At 39.5% G+C, this 15,817-nt stretch overlaps 1 protein-coding gene across 2 annotated transcripts in view; it reads right to left on the reverse strand.

Moving 5' to 3' along the window:
- Positions 1-348: 348 nt before the first annotated feature.
- Positions 349-15,817, reverse strand: part of USP7 (ubiquitin specific peptidase 7) — a gene marked incomplete at both ends in the record, with an annotated part of 69,152 nt that continues 53,683 nt past the window's right edge. The window contains 14 exons of one of the 2 annotated variants that reach the window (XM_084270965.1): positions 349-1,149; positions 4,272-4,362; positions 4,960-5,031; positions 6,307-6,426; positions 7,211-7,310; positions 7,891-7,991; positions 8,349-8,426; positions 8,522-8,630; positions 9,662-9,729; positions 10,869-11,022; positions 12,403-12,503; positions 14,053-14,120; positions 14,962-15,054; positions 15,436-15,541. In XM_084270965.1, the coding sequence (XP_084127091.1) occupies positions 1,043-1,149; positions 4,272-4,362; positions 4,960-5,031; positions 6,307-6,426; positions 7,211-7,310; positions 7,891-7,991; positions 8,349-8,426; positions 8,522-8,630; positions 9,662-9,729; positions 10,869-11,022; positions 12,403-12,503; positions 14,053-14,120; positions 14,962-15,054; positions 15,436-15,541 (1,368 nt within the window). Of the gene's footprint in view, positions 1,150-4,271; positions 4,363-4,959; positions 5,032-6,306; positions 6,427-7,210; positions 7,311-7,890; positions 7,992-8,348; positions 8,427-8,521; positions 8,631-9,661; positions 9,730-10,868; positions 11,023-12,402; positions 12,504-14,052; positions 14,121-14,961; positions 15,055-15,418; positions 15,542-15,817 lie in introns of those variants that run through there. The other variant, XM_084270964.1, reaches the window with a different exon arrangement.

A 15,817-nucleotide genomic window follows, 5' to 3' on the forward strand; every position in this document is an offset into this window, starting at 1 on the left:
CAACATCAGTGAAATTCACTTGCAGACTTACCCAACAAAATTAACCTCCGAGTGTTAAATTGTACATGGTCATTAAATATACAATTTCATTTGTCTTTTTTTTTCCTCCTATTTTTTTGTTCCTTTTTTCTTTTTTTTTTACAAAGTCATCAGCTTACTAAACACTAGTGAGCATGCCCTCTGTGCTAAAAGGCTAGTTCTTGTGTTTTTCACCCATCTCTTCCCATGTTAACTAAATTAAGGATATTTATAAGCCTTTCACTTGCTTTTTGCCAACTTTTGAGTGTCATTCTATTTGCCAGGAGATGGCATCATGTATCGCAAAGGTTCTTTCTCAAGGGTTGAAAATTTAATAAAAAGACCCAAATATCTCTTTTATTTTTTCAGAACTCAGGGCATCCACTTGGCAAAACAGGATGCAAAGTAGTGACTAAATTAAAGGAAAACTAGTTTATTAAAAAAGACTCTATGCAGCTGGAGGAGACAAAAATCCCGAATAAGTGCCAACAATGTACACAATGAAGTAGAGATTGCTATTTATTGATGATGTGAGGTTTTTTTTTTGCATTTACAAATGCACAAAAATGTCATTTAAAGTATAACTGAAGGAAATAAATCTGATGTGAGTCTAAACATAAGACTTACTAGCTGCAGTGATGGCGAACATCACACCAGGAAGGGCAGCCAGCCAGCTTATGCCATCTAGAAACGTACTACAGACAAATATTTTGCCAATGTCAACTGTTCTACTAAACTCTTCCCTCATTATGCTGACAATTGCCTTGCATTACGTTTACCATAAAATAACTCTCATTGGCATCCAAGCTTTATAAAAACACCTTCATTTTGCTCAAAAAGGGCAGTCAATAGATACAGAGAAGCCAAACTGAACAGCCTCAACAAAATAAAATTAACATCAGCAGCAAATCCTCTTGCTGAAGACTTCAGATATAGTGCACGTGTACCAAAGTTCTACAGTTGTTAAAAAGGTGCACACACACACTTATTTTTGTCCCTTGCCTTGACAATCTGGTTAAGTAAGTCAGTTATGGATTTTAATAGCTTTTTCAAGGTAAGTGTAGCGACTTCTCTTTGGGGCTTTATTGAAATGGTCAAGCCCTAGCCATGGCCTTGGATGAGACATGTTGCCTAGAAAAGAAAAGAGAAAAAAAAATAAGGAAATTTTAAGACTCCATTGGAAAGTTTCCTTTACACTGACGACTCCTGTGTGCCCTGCTCAGTTTGCCAGGAGTTGCAAGGTACAGGAGAGGACATCAGAAGAGTCCTACAGTCCACAGCCAACAGTGGGGCTCGCCTGATCACCTCTGCCCTGCCAATAATACATTTTACAGCTCTTTCTGGATCAGGTACCTGTTTTTTTTCTCCTCTTCAGTCACTTAACAGGACTTTATTTACAGCAAACTGTGTGCTAAAGCAAGAAAACTCCTGTTATAATTTACAGCCACAGACACATCAAATACCATCTTTCACCTAAGCACCGAGGCGCTTTGACACGGGAAATAGGACTGCCTTTAGTATGTGCAGTGCTGTAAGGTTCTGCTGCTGCTGCAAATTATCGTTATCACCTGTTTTAACATTTGGGGACATTTGTTAAATTCATGTAAATGAAAACAATCAGTTAAGAAAGACATAATTCACAGATTCATAGAATCATAGGGGTTGGAAGGGACCTGGAGAGCCCATGGGGTCCAACCCCCTGCCAAAGCAGCTCCCCAGCTCATATTGCACAGGGCGGCGTCCAGACGGGGCTGGAATCTCTCCAGAGATGGAGACTCCACACTCCCTGGGCAGCCTGTCCCAGGGCTCTGGCACCCTCACTGGGGAAAAGTTCTTCCCCATGTTGCTGTGGAACTCCCTGTGCTCCAACTTGCAGCCATTGCCCCTTGTCCTGTCCCCACAGACACTGAAAAGGGGCTGCCCATTTCCCCCTGCATCCCATCCTTCAGATATTGATAAACATTCATCAGATCCCAAAGGTAACTGACCTCTTTATTTTCTGAGGAAAAAAGTAGTCATGTTTATATCAGGAAGGAAACATACAATTTCTTCTACTTATTCCACCCAACATGGTTTTATCTACCACTAGTTTTCATGAAAATCCACACTCTGCATATTTCTTGAAGATGTCCTCAGTGCAGAGCGTCGAATGTTCTTTGAAGTGATAGAAGCAGAAACTAAATAGCCCCCCAGCAAGAAAAGCATATTCCTACACTCAAAGCCATCAACCACAACCACTAAAGCATCAAACACTTCACCTTTTTGGTTGCCTGCTTCTGCATTTTTTAATATATTTTCTTCAATTAAAATTATTTGTCTTTTTGCTTGACATAAGGGTCAATGTCAAATATAAGAGAACTGCCAATCTTGAATTGAACTGAGATCACTTGCATGCCTTTTAAACAATGAAAGGAAGTCTATGCCATTAGTGCCAGCATCATCACTGCTAGAATGCACCCTTGTAAAAGCAGAAGTTCACTACTGACACCAGCTGCATTAATCAAATTAGAGAATGCCAAAGCTCTGGTTCAATCAGTCCACTGTGTGTTGCAATCTGGTAGCTGTAGAAACACATTAAGCCCCACACCTTGAAATGCTACTTAGGAAAGGTGGCATTAGCGTGTCGTGTTATCACCCCATAGAAGATGTTCGGGGGGGAAATGAGTTCAATCAGTGTATTTTATCAAAGGAGCAGCTTCCTGTGAACTTTCAATCTAAACCCCTTTAATCTCACATTCCCTACAACTCCTACACACAGTTTAAGTTCTCCCTCTTCCCATTTCTGCCACGTTCTGTACTTCTGACCTAGCTACCTGCTTAGTATTTCACACTGTTCTGGCAATAGTGGCTCTGCTTTGCTCAGAAAGCCTGACAGACTATTGCCTTCCCCTTCCTATCGCCAGAAAGATGTCTCAAAACCAGAACTCCCTCTGCTCTGAACACATAAGAGTTTATTTTTGCCCATGGAGAAATATCCCCTTCAGAGTTGGTCAGAGACCCCTCACAACTAAGTGCAGGAGAGGGGGTCCCCTCCAGCGACATGCTTCTCTGCTCACAGATGACTTGGGCAGATGCAGGCATTCAAAGTTTTGGCAAGTCCTCTCATACTCACAGCCATAAACCTGGCTGTGCAATGTACCATGATAAGAGGAGAAATACTCAATAAGGCTATAGGTCTAACTCTCTGGGGTTTGAAAGAAATGGGACAGTTACAGGAATTTTTACAACTGTTCCATAAACCCTGAACAAAGCTTGAAAACCAACCAGAGAAAGTTTGGCCCTAGCACAATCTGCCAACAAAACCCAGAACTCGTAATTGTCACAAAAATAGCACTGCAGAATGCAAGTTGTCCTCAATCTCATTTCCACCAGACAGAGCAGCTCACAGACAGGAACACCCAGCTAAGCTTGGGGAAGAAAGCCCAGATGAATTCCAGGCTTCCAACAGAGCCCTGACTGCAGATTCCAAGGTGCCATTCCTGACTCAAACATCAAAAGATGACTGTGGTGGCACTCCTGAAGGATTAACCTGGTTTCTCCTGCATGTTAATTACTCAGAGAACAAAGCTTTAAGTATCAGTCAAGTAAAGAAGATAGTAGACCATCCACAGACAAATTCAGAAGAGAGCTGCATTTGTAGTGTGGTGAATCAGCTCTTAGGGAAAAAAAATCCCAACAGCATCATTTGCATGTATGTAATACTCTGGTTAGACTCTTCTGATTCACTGAAGCTATCTATCAGGAACAAGTATCTTCACTGAACATGGGAATTCAAATACCTCTTTGCAGCACACTTAAAATAAGAATCTTATGAGAATGCACCTAGATATTCTTTAGGAATAGCTTGAGCACAAACTCCAGTACCACTGCAAGAGCTAAAGCACCCAAGGCAGGAGACCTGCTTTACAGAAGAGAGTTCCATCCATTGCTCCTTATTGCACCGGATCTGTATAGCACATTACATTGATACTCAACCCATCTGGTCACCCAAATGCAACCTTCTAGCTCATAAAGAGAGAGATTTAGTTATTTACATGCCTATAAAATACATATTCTCAGACCAACACACCCATTAAACACTATTAAGTGTGTACACAAGTGTAGAGAAATACTTGTTTAGTCACTACTTATAAAGTATTTCATGTACAAAGAATGAACTCCTCCTGCATCCTGAGTTAAGGATAATCACATACAGCAACTGGCAGAGCAACTTCAGTGGGTGAAAAGGACAGTAAGGTTGTCTAAGAACTCACCAGGTTGGGGCTCAAAATCTTTCAAGTTCACTTCATACTCATCTTCATTGAGATACTGGTGTCGGCCCATCATTACAATTGCAAACTTAAACTACAAAAAGGAAGAGAGACCATCAGGAACTGGTAAGATGCTGTGTTAAAAGAAAGCCTTGAGTCTAATTTAATACTGTAAGTTGCGTAGCTGAGAGGAGAAAAGGTTAACAGGGACATCTAGTCTTCCACCCACTGAAGGGAGTTAAACAGAAGTGGGCTCTTCTCAAAGTGCTGCACAGCAAAGGGAAAAGTTTCTGATTACACGCAAGGCGAAAGAGCCTCCACAGTGACAGAGGCAACTGCTCTAAGAGGCAGTGTCCAGAACACGGCACCATTACCATCCTTGAGAGTTTTCAAATTGCAACTTGGTAAAACCCTGAGCAACTTCGCACTTGTTCTGCTCTGAGCAGGACCCTGAAGGGCCTCGAGCTGTTCTGCACATCCAGACTTTCCTAGGTGACTTTTAACCTTTTGTCAAGTATCTTTTGCGATGCAGGACAGAAATACAACTCCCAGACATCCACCCTATTACAAGAAAACGTATTATTTGTCAGCAACCATCCTACTGACCAGAATCCACACATCCCAAAGCTGTGTTGGTCCAACTCTAATTAAGAATCCATCAGCAATAAAAAGTCTCCCAACTTGCCCTTACCTTTTCAAATTCTTTTTCTTGTATGTCCAGCATTGTCTGAATTCGCTTCATAACCTCTCTGAAGTGTTCACCCTAATGATTACAACAAGATTTAATGTAAAAAAAAATAAATCCAGGGGAAAAGGGATGCTGTTACTATTCCCCACTACAAGCTGTTGAAATACATTACCTTATTCTCTCAGTTATTTACAAAATAACACAAGTGCCACCATCATCCACTACAGTACAGAATAACAACATACAGCTTGCTCTCAATTCAGCCACTTTCAGTCTTATTGACTCATCATTATGCAAACTGCCCCATAAACCAAAAGCACTGACAGTGATACGTGTAAGTCAGGTTAAAGTTAAGAAACAAAGTGAGGAAACTAGCAGCAAAATAATAATTTAGGAAAAGAATTTTACACATCCTTTCTAAGGAAATTACTTTTTATTCTCTGTGATGCTCCCCCTCGATTAGTACTGTTTTGCAGTGTGTTTATGCATGCTTTGTACGTAAATGGCCCAATAAAATGTGATGGGTGTCATCAATTAAAGGTCAGAACCACATATGAACCCTCACAGACAGGGAAATGCAGTGCAGATGGTTTCCATCAGAGTTCAACACACAGGTTTCACTCTACATGCATCAAAAAATGGAAACATGGTACATTTCTATGGGATGCAGAGCTGTGGATATATTTCTCAATCCAAAACTTTCAGACAAGTAGGCAATTTTCAAACAAACGTAACATCAACCAGAAAATGTTTAGGCACAAATTGGTAGGTGCCCCAGAAATACAATTTGATATTTAAAAACAAACAAACAAACAAACAAAAAACAGTGTGACATTCAGTTGCATCACATAAGAATTTAAGTAAAATTCAGCATTCAAAATTGGCTCTTTTCTTACATTAAATTCCAGCCCTAGAACATAAAGCACATAAAATTCAGCAGCTCTGAAGTGCAAAGCCATCTGAGAAAAGACTGGGGAAAAGGCAACTCTTTTCACATAATTGTATGCAAAACAAGTTTGCATCCTGATTCCTGAGGTGGATTAGAAATAGGATTTGAGGGTTGTTGGAGGGAGGGTGGCATCTGGGGGAAGGGACAGCATTACTTTGACAGCATGTCAGGTCTCAGTTGGTGCTGAATGTCTACTTTCTGGCTATTGCAGAGACTCACTGAAACACCAAATGATCTGTGGATGCCGAAGAGAGCAGAGACAGCAACTGATTTAACTGGGAGAGGTACCACAGAGTGGGTGGATCTCAGGCACTTCTTGTACTACTTGATTTCTTTGACAATACTTTAAGAAAACATCATCAATATGATGCCATGGGGAGGAAAAGGGAGGCATACTGTACCTGGTGTATCCTCAGCAAGAATGGAATTCCAAATGTCCCAAAAACCTCTTTGTGGAAATGTGCCACTGTGATTAGCATCTCGTTTTCTTTATCTATATCTACCTGGTCCAGAGGAATTTCCTAAAGCCAGACATAAAATTATGACTAAAATCAGATAAAATTCCCCCCCAAAGTAGCTTACTAAGTAACTAAAAGCATAACTGATGAGCTGTTACTGATGTAAAACAATTAAGAGAATCATGCTGTCATTTTACAAGTCACTCACCCCTACCATGACAGCATTTCAGCTTCCCTTAATTCTACAAATAGTCTTGTGGTTCCCCAAATGGCTTCTTTTGACATGAAATCTTTTATCAGCTGTAGCAGCAGCCAACAACAACATCACAGACCTCTTGTGCTCTCCTCATTACAGTTCACACTTGAAACTGGCTTTTAAATTTCTGACTTTAGAGGCAAGTTAACAGATTTGAATGATGAAAAAAAAACCCAAATCACATGATAAGCAGCAAATTTGGCTCAAGAACCTCAAACTTCAAGGAAAAGGCAACAAGGTCTCCTCGAATACTTAAGAGTATGAAAATGGGTTCTAAATATAAACACTCATATCATGAGTCCTGAAATAAACCTTGGAATTATTGCTAATTCAGCAAATATCCTATGAATGAGCCTTTGCTGCACATCCAAAAAAATAGAGAATTCATGTATTACAGGGAAGAAGATGGAATAAAGGAAAAAAATTACAAGTATTACCTTTAAATATGTGTGTGTGTGTGTGTATCATGTAATCTAGCTTGCTGCAAGTACCACTGTATTTGAAAATCAGAATCCAGAAAAAGAGAATCATTGCTTGAGATGCTTTCATAAACCTTAAAACTTGGCTTTGGGAGAAGAAACTACTATTTACCTCTATTCGAAACGTTCGACTTGTTGCAGGTGACAAACACTCTAACAGCTCATCTTCCTGATGGACACCAATTATTTTGTAACTTACAATTTCTAGCAGCCTTAAAAATAAGCAAACAGGAAAAGCATTTTAAAAAAATAAATTAAAGAAATTTAATGCAACACTTCTTTCTCAAATCTTGAGAAGGATTAGTGTAGTCAGGATGTAAACAAATGCTATGCTCTATTTGTAAACCTTTAAATTCAGTCTTTAGTAACTTTACAGCTTAATTTTTACAAGAGGTTAATTTACTCCTGGCTTATGAAAAACAACCTAAATAAACCACTACGTGCAGTTACAAGACAAAGGTCTTTAATTTAAACTCTCTTTAAATGACCTATTAACTCCTGAAGAGTGAACAGCATGCAGTGCTTAAATCACAAACAATTACTAAGTTGTGAGTAAACAACTGTGATTGATGAAGCTTATGAATCTCAAGGTTGCACCTTGTGAATTATATTAAGTTTATATTCAAAGTTAGTAAGAACTCTCTTAATGTGAATCTGGAAGCTTTTTATTTGGAACATAGTATCAGACTTCATTTGAAAATCATGGTTTTGGAGTATTTAAAATTCTGTGGATACTTTTCTGCATAAAATACATGTGATCACATAAAAGAAATACAAGTATGCCAGTTTTACCTTAATTTCCCTGACCCTTTTTCAGAGAGTTCTACAACTTTTTTACATTCTTCTAACAGGTCCCGCACACACCCATGCTTATCTGGATATACTGTTATTTCCTAGGGAATGTGAAACAGAAAAATGGTTTAAAAATCTCAAAGTGTAAATATTAAAGCACAGAACACAATGGATTCTTCTCAATCAGAAATCCATCTTTAAAAGATAACAATTGCTGGTTAACACTTATATTATCTTCAAAACTTTTTGTTAAGAACTGACATTTTAAAAAACTTCTTTTCATGGGGTTTTAGGTGGGATTTTTTTCCTGTTGGTGGTTGGGACTTTTAACAGAAGGTACAACTTTGGTTTAGTTTGTGTTCTTTGGGGATAACAGTGTGTGAACTGCACCCCAACCCCAACTGTAACAGCTTCAGAACCGAAATGAGAGCAAGTGTGTAACAGCCAGCCTCACTCACCTCTTCCCTAAACTGGCTATTTAGCCATATGCATTTAAAACTTCTTCTGTTTTCAAAATCAGTTATTTTCATTTTGAGCTTAAGGAAGAAAAGAAAAACACTTTAGGCATACTTTGTATAGGGCAGAATTATTTTTTAAAAAAACTGTGCTAACAAAGACAAGAGACTCTTACCTGTTGATAGTAAAGTTTTTTAGGTTGCCTAGGCTTGAAGAACTGCAGAAGATCTCTTAAGGTACCTTCATAATTATGTCTAAGAGGATTACCAGGGCCATCCCTGTAACTACAGAAAGAAAAACATAAATATCTCTTTACAATCCATCACCAACCAGTAAAATCAAGTACCAAGTACATTTTGCTTCCTAGTTTCCAGTTTCACATGACTGTTGGCACAACCTGAGCGGCACCAGAGTCAGAGCTTTAGTGATTCAAAGAGGGGAGTGGGAATGGAATACCCACTGTGCACGGTAACTCCCCTGGATGTTTACAAGCTCACCTTTAATGCTGCAAGGTGGCAGACCTACATTCCTCTGAAACTACCAGTGCTGCAGCACGTGCTTTAGATTGTGAGAGGTTAATTTGTGGAGCTGTATGACACAGCAAATTCCTTAGTGACCAGGGCACTCTGCAAGCTACAGAGAGCTGCTCAAATTACAGTCTCACTGATGATGAAGTGAGTTAATAAAGAGCAATCCACATTTACAGGAATACAAAAGCTGATGTCATTTCTATGTCCATTATTACTGCAGCACATATATACAACTAGTTATATGCTGTTCTCTCCTACAGTTTTATACAGGTTCAAACCTAGTTTTACTCAGCTGTGGCCAAGAACACTGCTTTAACCAGAAATGCCCCTTTTAGCACTTGTGAACTTGTTAGATCATCTTCATAAAACCTCATCTGCAGACCTGGGAGTGGAGTGGGAATCAGTGAATCAACTCCTGTATTTATGTCTGTAAAATCAGCAAAAATCCTGCTTTTTTTCTACTCTCCTCCCTTCTAGAAACCTGCATTCACTGCAACAGCACTCCCATAGAGGGAGGCTTTTAAGTCATTAATGATTTCAGCAATGTGAACAGCTATCCTTTGACATGCATCCTTTTTCAATGACATTTACTAGAACTCTTCTACAATGTGCAATTCTCTCAATGTCCAGAGCCACCCACTGCAGTACTTCCACCCAAGCAACTTGCTGTGCATGCAGGAAGGCTAACATTTTACTGGCTACAAAATAACCACTACCTGTCTACATTTGGGCTAAGTAAATTAAGGAATAGCTTACAGACAGAACACCAAGGAAATTCATCTTACCCTTGGGACTTGAAAAACTGCAATAGCATTGGATCCGTGTTAAGTCTTTGTGCAACTGTCTTTGCAACCTGAAAATAAGTTTTGTATAAATTTTGAATTATTTCAGACAGTTATAACATTCACCACAGACCAAGAACTTTATGCTACTGAAACTCTGAAAGGGACCCACTAGGTCCACTTACCCAAGGCAAAATAAAGTATCTTTGGCTTCTGAACAGTTGGGCACAGAATAGGGTATACTGGGGAAGGGGTCAAAGGAAGAAACTGTTTTATGACAATAAATCCCTGTCACAAAAATCCACAGCAATAGCTCTACTCCTCTTTTGGTTTATTGGATTGGTTTGGGTTTTGGTTTTTTGGAAAAAATAAGTTGTGCTCTTTAAAAACCCCACCATTCTTTAATTCACTCCAAGGAAGCTGGCTTGCTGGGTTATCTCACCACATTATTCCCATCAGTGTCTTTCATATCAGTGCCTCACAAAAAGCTGAGAAAAGGAATTGCTGAAGAGTTGAGGACAGGGTAACAAAAGTCATCCCTGACGTCCTCTGTATAAAAAGGTGCTCAAAGTTCCTGCCTTTAGTGACAGAAAATAAACTTGTCTGTTTTCAAGTGATCTTCACGCTGACAAAAGCACCTGCAGAACTGTAGAGAGACAACTCTACTCAGGCTCTTAAAGATCAGACCAACTTTAATTATTTTTTTTTTTAAAGTTCTATCGTCCAGTTTTCCCCTTCTAAACACTCCAATCACCTTTTCTGAACACAACAGGTCTGATCTGTTAGTGCCACTGAGCATTAAACAGCGTTGTATGAAGAAAGAAGTATATTTGGTCTACATAATTAATGCTGTTGGTGCAGAAAGGAGGTATTGCTAGCTTCCCAAAGCATTTTTTAAACAGCAAGTAAATTGAGCAAGTTTTACATGTCACTTATAAAGGAAATACTGGTATTAGAGTATCAGTTCCATGAAAGAGCAGAATGGCTCATAAAGACAGAATTCTATTGTCAAAGATCTCATTATTAATGAAACCAGGGCTTTTTAAAGAGTATCTCACAAGCATTAGTGGCTTTCTTACATTTTTCATTACTACAATGCAAACAGTTTGGAAGAACAGATCTAAAAAATCTGTATGATGTGCTTTAGAACTAACAGAAAAGTTACTATCAGAACAAGTCAAAAAAGCAGAGAAACAAATAGGACACATGCCTGAAAGTAATTCATCCTATTGGATAAAGTAACAACAAAGCCTGGGTCATTTGGGATGGTTTTATCACAGAAAATGACATCCACACGATGATAGAGGTCTCTGAAGTATTCCTTAGCTGTTGGTAACTCGCTGTTATCATTTTCTGGGTCATCCCTACAAGAGCAAACACACGGTAACGCCGTTACACGTCGCACTGTTCCAAACACAAGCAGTCAGGACTTTCAAAAACATCTGCTACAGTCAGCAACAGTTGAGAGATACAGAAATAGAGTTTAGAAACCTCCTTAGAGAGCCACCACTTGTACACAGTGGAACTAACACAGTCAATAGTGACCCACACCCCTGTGCATGTCTGTGCACTGCAAGGGCAAGCGCACCCGCATCCTGTGCTCGCTCTTTGGGTGACCCAGCAAGACTCCAGGTCCAGGTGTTTCACAGCGGCATCCGAGCAGCAGTCATCCCTCCCTCCCACCCTAGTACATGGCTGCATGTCCGTACTCATGCTGTCACAGCTTTCTATACACTCCTGTGTTATGAACTGCTTTGCAGAGACCAGAGGTATAATAACAGCACTCCTTCAACCACAGAAACAAACAGTCGGCACAGATGCTGGTTTGGGTCACTACTGACGGGTACCCCTATCTTCTCAGTGGAGAAATAGCACCAGGGTACAAGCTGTGCACTTACCCAGGAGTCAGCAGCCAGCCAAAGGTGCATAACACAACTGGGTCAACAGGGAATGCGAGTTCCAAGGCATGACATGAGAAATACATTCATCTCACATAATCTGGGGTAAGAGTGCTGAAGATAGACTAGCTGGCTTCCACCCACTGTCAGCCCATGGAGAGAAACAGAGCAACACAGTTGGGTGTGACCATCAGGAGTGAGAGCATAGAAATGCTAAGCCCTGACAAGCTTATGAAAGATCCCTTTAATGGATACAAGATGCAGGAGTTCTCCTTTTGCCTTGGAGAAAGCTCCAGCTGAAGCACCAGTACACCCATGAGTCGCATACGCTCAGGCAAATTGAGAGCCTCTTAGCACTGTAGACCAATATGGAACTTACTGTGAGCAACAGGGGAAAAGAAGGGAAAGCGGTTTAGTTTAGTTCTGGGCTGAAGGGAGCTCCAAGCCAGGAGCCCTGTACAGCTGTAACAGTACAGAGCCCAAGGTCTGAAGTGCTGGTAGGCTCTTCAGTGTCCAAGTTACAGTGGCTCCAAGTAAAATGTTGCAGAACTCAAGAAGAGCTGCTGAACCACACTCTTTGGTAGTAGCAAGACCTATTTTAGATTATTAGTTTCCTAAACTAGGATGAAACCTTCTTCTCCTTAATGTGGCATGCAATAATTAAAATGCTACCAATATTTTTTCATTTGCTATTTGAATAAACAAATGAGAAATGCTGAGAACATGTCAACTGTTGGAAAATTATACTTCGCTCTTGTTAAAAATGCTACATTAAAGGAAGTTCTGCTTTCAAAGTGAACCAGGTGATTTAATTGCAATGATAAAATGGCCCCTTAAAATACATACTTCTGAAACACTATGATGTCACCATCCATGAGTTCATCAAGAGCTTTATCAAGAGATACATCATAGTCTTGAATCCTTTCTGTTAAATTGGGTTTAACTTCCTGCAATAAAGAACAAAAATTGTTGCTGACAGAAATAAACAAGAGACAAAAATAAAGGTCACAACAGTGAAGAAATCAACATTCTTTCAACTGAAACAAATGGATATACAGATATATATTAAACGTTATCATAGCTAAGGTCCAGATACATCTAATTATTATTGATAAGGAAGGCTGCTGATTTTCACCTTTAGAGACTCACTCAAGTGGGAGACTCTCTTGAGAGAATCTTTGAAAACACTTTGCAAAAGCGTTTAATCATTCAGCTTTATTTTGTTTGCCCTGAAAATTTTCCAAATTTCAGCGATTTGTTATCTACGGATGCAGCTTCCAGGAAGCTGAGAGGACACTGATTACTCTCACTCAATAGTGCAGAAATTTTGTACAACAATTCACTTCTTTTAAAAAAAAATCATATAAAAATGCTTATAGTATAAAAATAGTTACTTGCATATCATGTATTTATACTTGTAGGTTTATCTTGGGATAAAAGCACCTGTCTAAATCAACTGGAGTCAAACTGCACAGACCTGCAGAGAATACCTGACAGTTCTGCTTTTCAAGAAGGAAGTGTGTGTGCTCCCTTGGAACCACCAGAGAGAGCAGCACCACTGCTAACGAAAAGCATGATTAAAAAACCCAATTCCTCATTCTCACTACAGCAAGGACTTGGCTTTGGCAAGATCTGCATCTTCAGCACTCAATAGATACAGCAGTTACAAAGATTTACTGTTTCTGTATTTGACAGAATCACCAGGTTGGAAAAGACCTTTAAGATCACCAAGTCCAACCATTCCCATCCTAAGCTAAACCAGATCCCTGAGCACCTCATCTCCCCGTCTGTTAAACACACCCAGGGAAGGGGACTCAGCCCCTCCCTGGGCAGCCTGGGCCAGGCCCTGACAACTCTGCCAGGGAAGAACTTTTCCCTCCCATCTGCTCTGACCCTGCCCTGGCACAGCTTGAGCCCATTGCCCCTTGTCCCAGCTCCTGTCCCCCAGCTCTCTACAACCTCCCTTCAGGTAGTTGTAGGTGACAATAAGGTCTCCCCATTGGCACCTCCATCATTGGCAGAGTAAGTCGTTTGTTTGCTGAACTGTAAACTAAGGGAAGAAAGAAGATGCAACATTTTCTCAGCACTGCTATCTAAGAGGGGTGCTTAAAATACAACAGCCAGGAAGGTTGGCAGCATTAGCTCCTGGAGGATCTTCACAGGGTCAGCACAGCAAAGTTGCAGGAGGACTTCAGGTAGATTTTTGTTTCTAAGCTTCACACTTCTAGTTGTTTCATTTTAAATCTGTTTTGAAGCAAACTATCTGCTGATTCTCTCCTGCAGTACAGTAGGCTTCAAAGCTACATAGAATGGCATGTCTTGGAAGGGACCCCAAGGATCATAGAGTTCCAACCCCCCTGCCACAGGCATATTACAGAGTGCTTATGATTTATAAATCCCCATTGTTATGAGCAACCATTTTTAACCAATAAAGCTTCTTTTTCTCTAGTTACAGCATGTAAAAGACAAAAATGTTATAAGTCAATCAATCCAAACCTCATAGAGGATAAGGCTAGTTTCTTGTGGAAATCCTGCTCTCTCACACATAACGGGAAGCAAGTCACCTATTGGGAAAGAAAAGGAATGTGAGATCTGTTGCAGTAACTGCTGGAGTGAGATCTCCTGCAGAAAGGGACAGAATCCTGGATAAACAGGTGTAAAAAGCCTGAGAAACAGCACCTTCCAGTTTCAAGCTTCCCTTAATGACATCAACCCAGAGATAGACTTTAAGGCTTTCTTCACATCTGAAGAGTAACAAAAAGATGTGCAAGGCTATCCAAGATCAAAAAGATGAACTAACGCTTTTCCCTCCCCAAAGGAAAAAAAATACTTTTTTTTTTTAAAAAAAAAAGAGACAGCTAAACCACAAAATTGTGAATCTGTACAAGCTTTCTAAAGTGAGACATTCAAAATGACAACATGAATTACTTTTGCACAGCAAACATTTGCTGAATTCTTGCAGTGGACCCACATGAAAACCAAGGCTCAGGCCCATTTCAGCCTGAGCAGCTGCTCTCAGGGTACCAGAGTGAAAAGTTGAAGAGTTAGTTTAGAAGGAAAAAGAAAAAATGTGAGAGCAACATCAAATCACAAAGCTTCACAGAACTCTGAAACAGCTGCTCATGTTCAGCAACACCCAGTGAATACAACAAAGGTGTAAATAAAGGTAGCCTGACAGCCAGCAGTGCACTAAGGCAACTCTCAGCCCTGTACAAAGTCTCACTGACACGTCCCTGTGTAGTAATGACCAAGGGGAAGAAAACTATCAGGTAGTGGGAGAATCAAAATTTATTTTAGCCTACCTTTGATTTCAGTGATAAAAATAATATTAGAAGAAAAAGACCCACAATCTACAGTCTTTAAGAAACTTAAATTGTAACAATGCAGTTGAATTTTAGAACTCACATATTTTACAGGATATAGGTGTGTAGATATGTCCACAATAATTCAAACTCCGAGTCTTTGGGTCATACATCTTCAGAAACAACATTACATCATCTACAAAGTAAGAAACAAAACTTAATTTGAAGTAAGACTTGAGGGGGTGAAAGACGACCTGGATATTTTTCTTTAAGTGGTGACAAAAGATGTCTTTGGTTTATTAATTTGATTAATGCTCTTAAAATATTCTCAAATGGTCAATTTTTAGAAATCATTTTTATATGCATAAAAATTTACCCAGTAATTTGAAAGAATTGTAAAACATCTTACACTTCAAAAGAAAGCAGGGAAATCTGCAGAAGAAAAACTCATTGCAGCAGTGCAGTTTGATGAGAACATCAATGACATCAGTGAAAAAAGAAAAGCATCAATGTTTTCTGAAATGTACCCAATATCAAAGTATTTCACATTTACTCAAGTTTTAGCATATATGCTTACGATCTTTATCAAACTTGGGTAACGTTGCTCCAGTAGCAGCCATCTCTGGATCTACTGTTTCCAAAAATATTGTCCATGGATTTTCATTGTCACTGAGCTCAATCATCTATGTAGAAAGATGCAGAAAAACACAAAAAGTCTCTAGAGAATATAATATAACCTGATACCTGCACTTTCATCAGACACAAGACGTTTATGGCATTCTGTGAGTGGGACAGTTGGGTTTAATTAGTTGTTATTTGGGTCTTATTAGTTGTGTTAGTGATAGGAAGCATTTGATGTTTATTAAAAGAAACAAAGACAGATACTAAAGTACAAAAAAAAGCATTAATGAAGGACAAATTGTATTTAAGTTGGACCATTTTTAATTTAAAAAAAAATA

Source organism: Gallinula chloropus, assembly GCF_964237585.1.
Source record: "Gallinula chloropus genome assembly, chromosome: 15".
NCBI lineage: Eukaryota > Metazoa > Chordata > Aves > Gruiformes > Rallidae > Gallinula > Gallinula chloropus.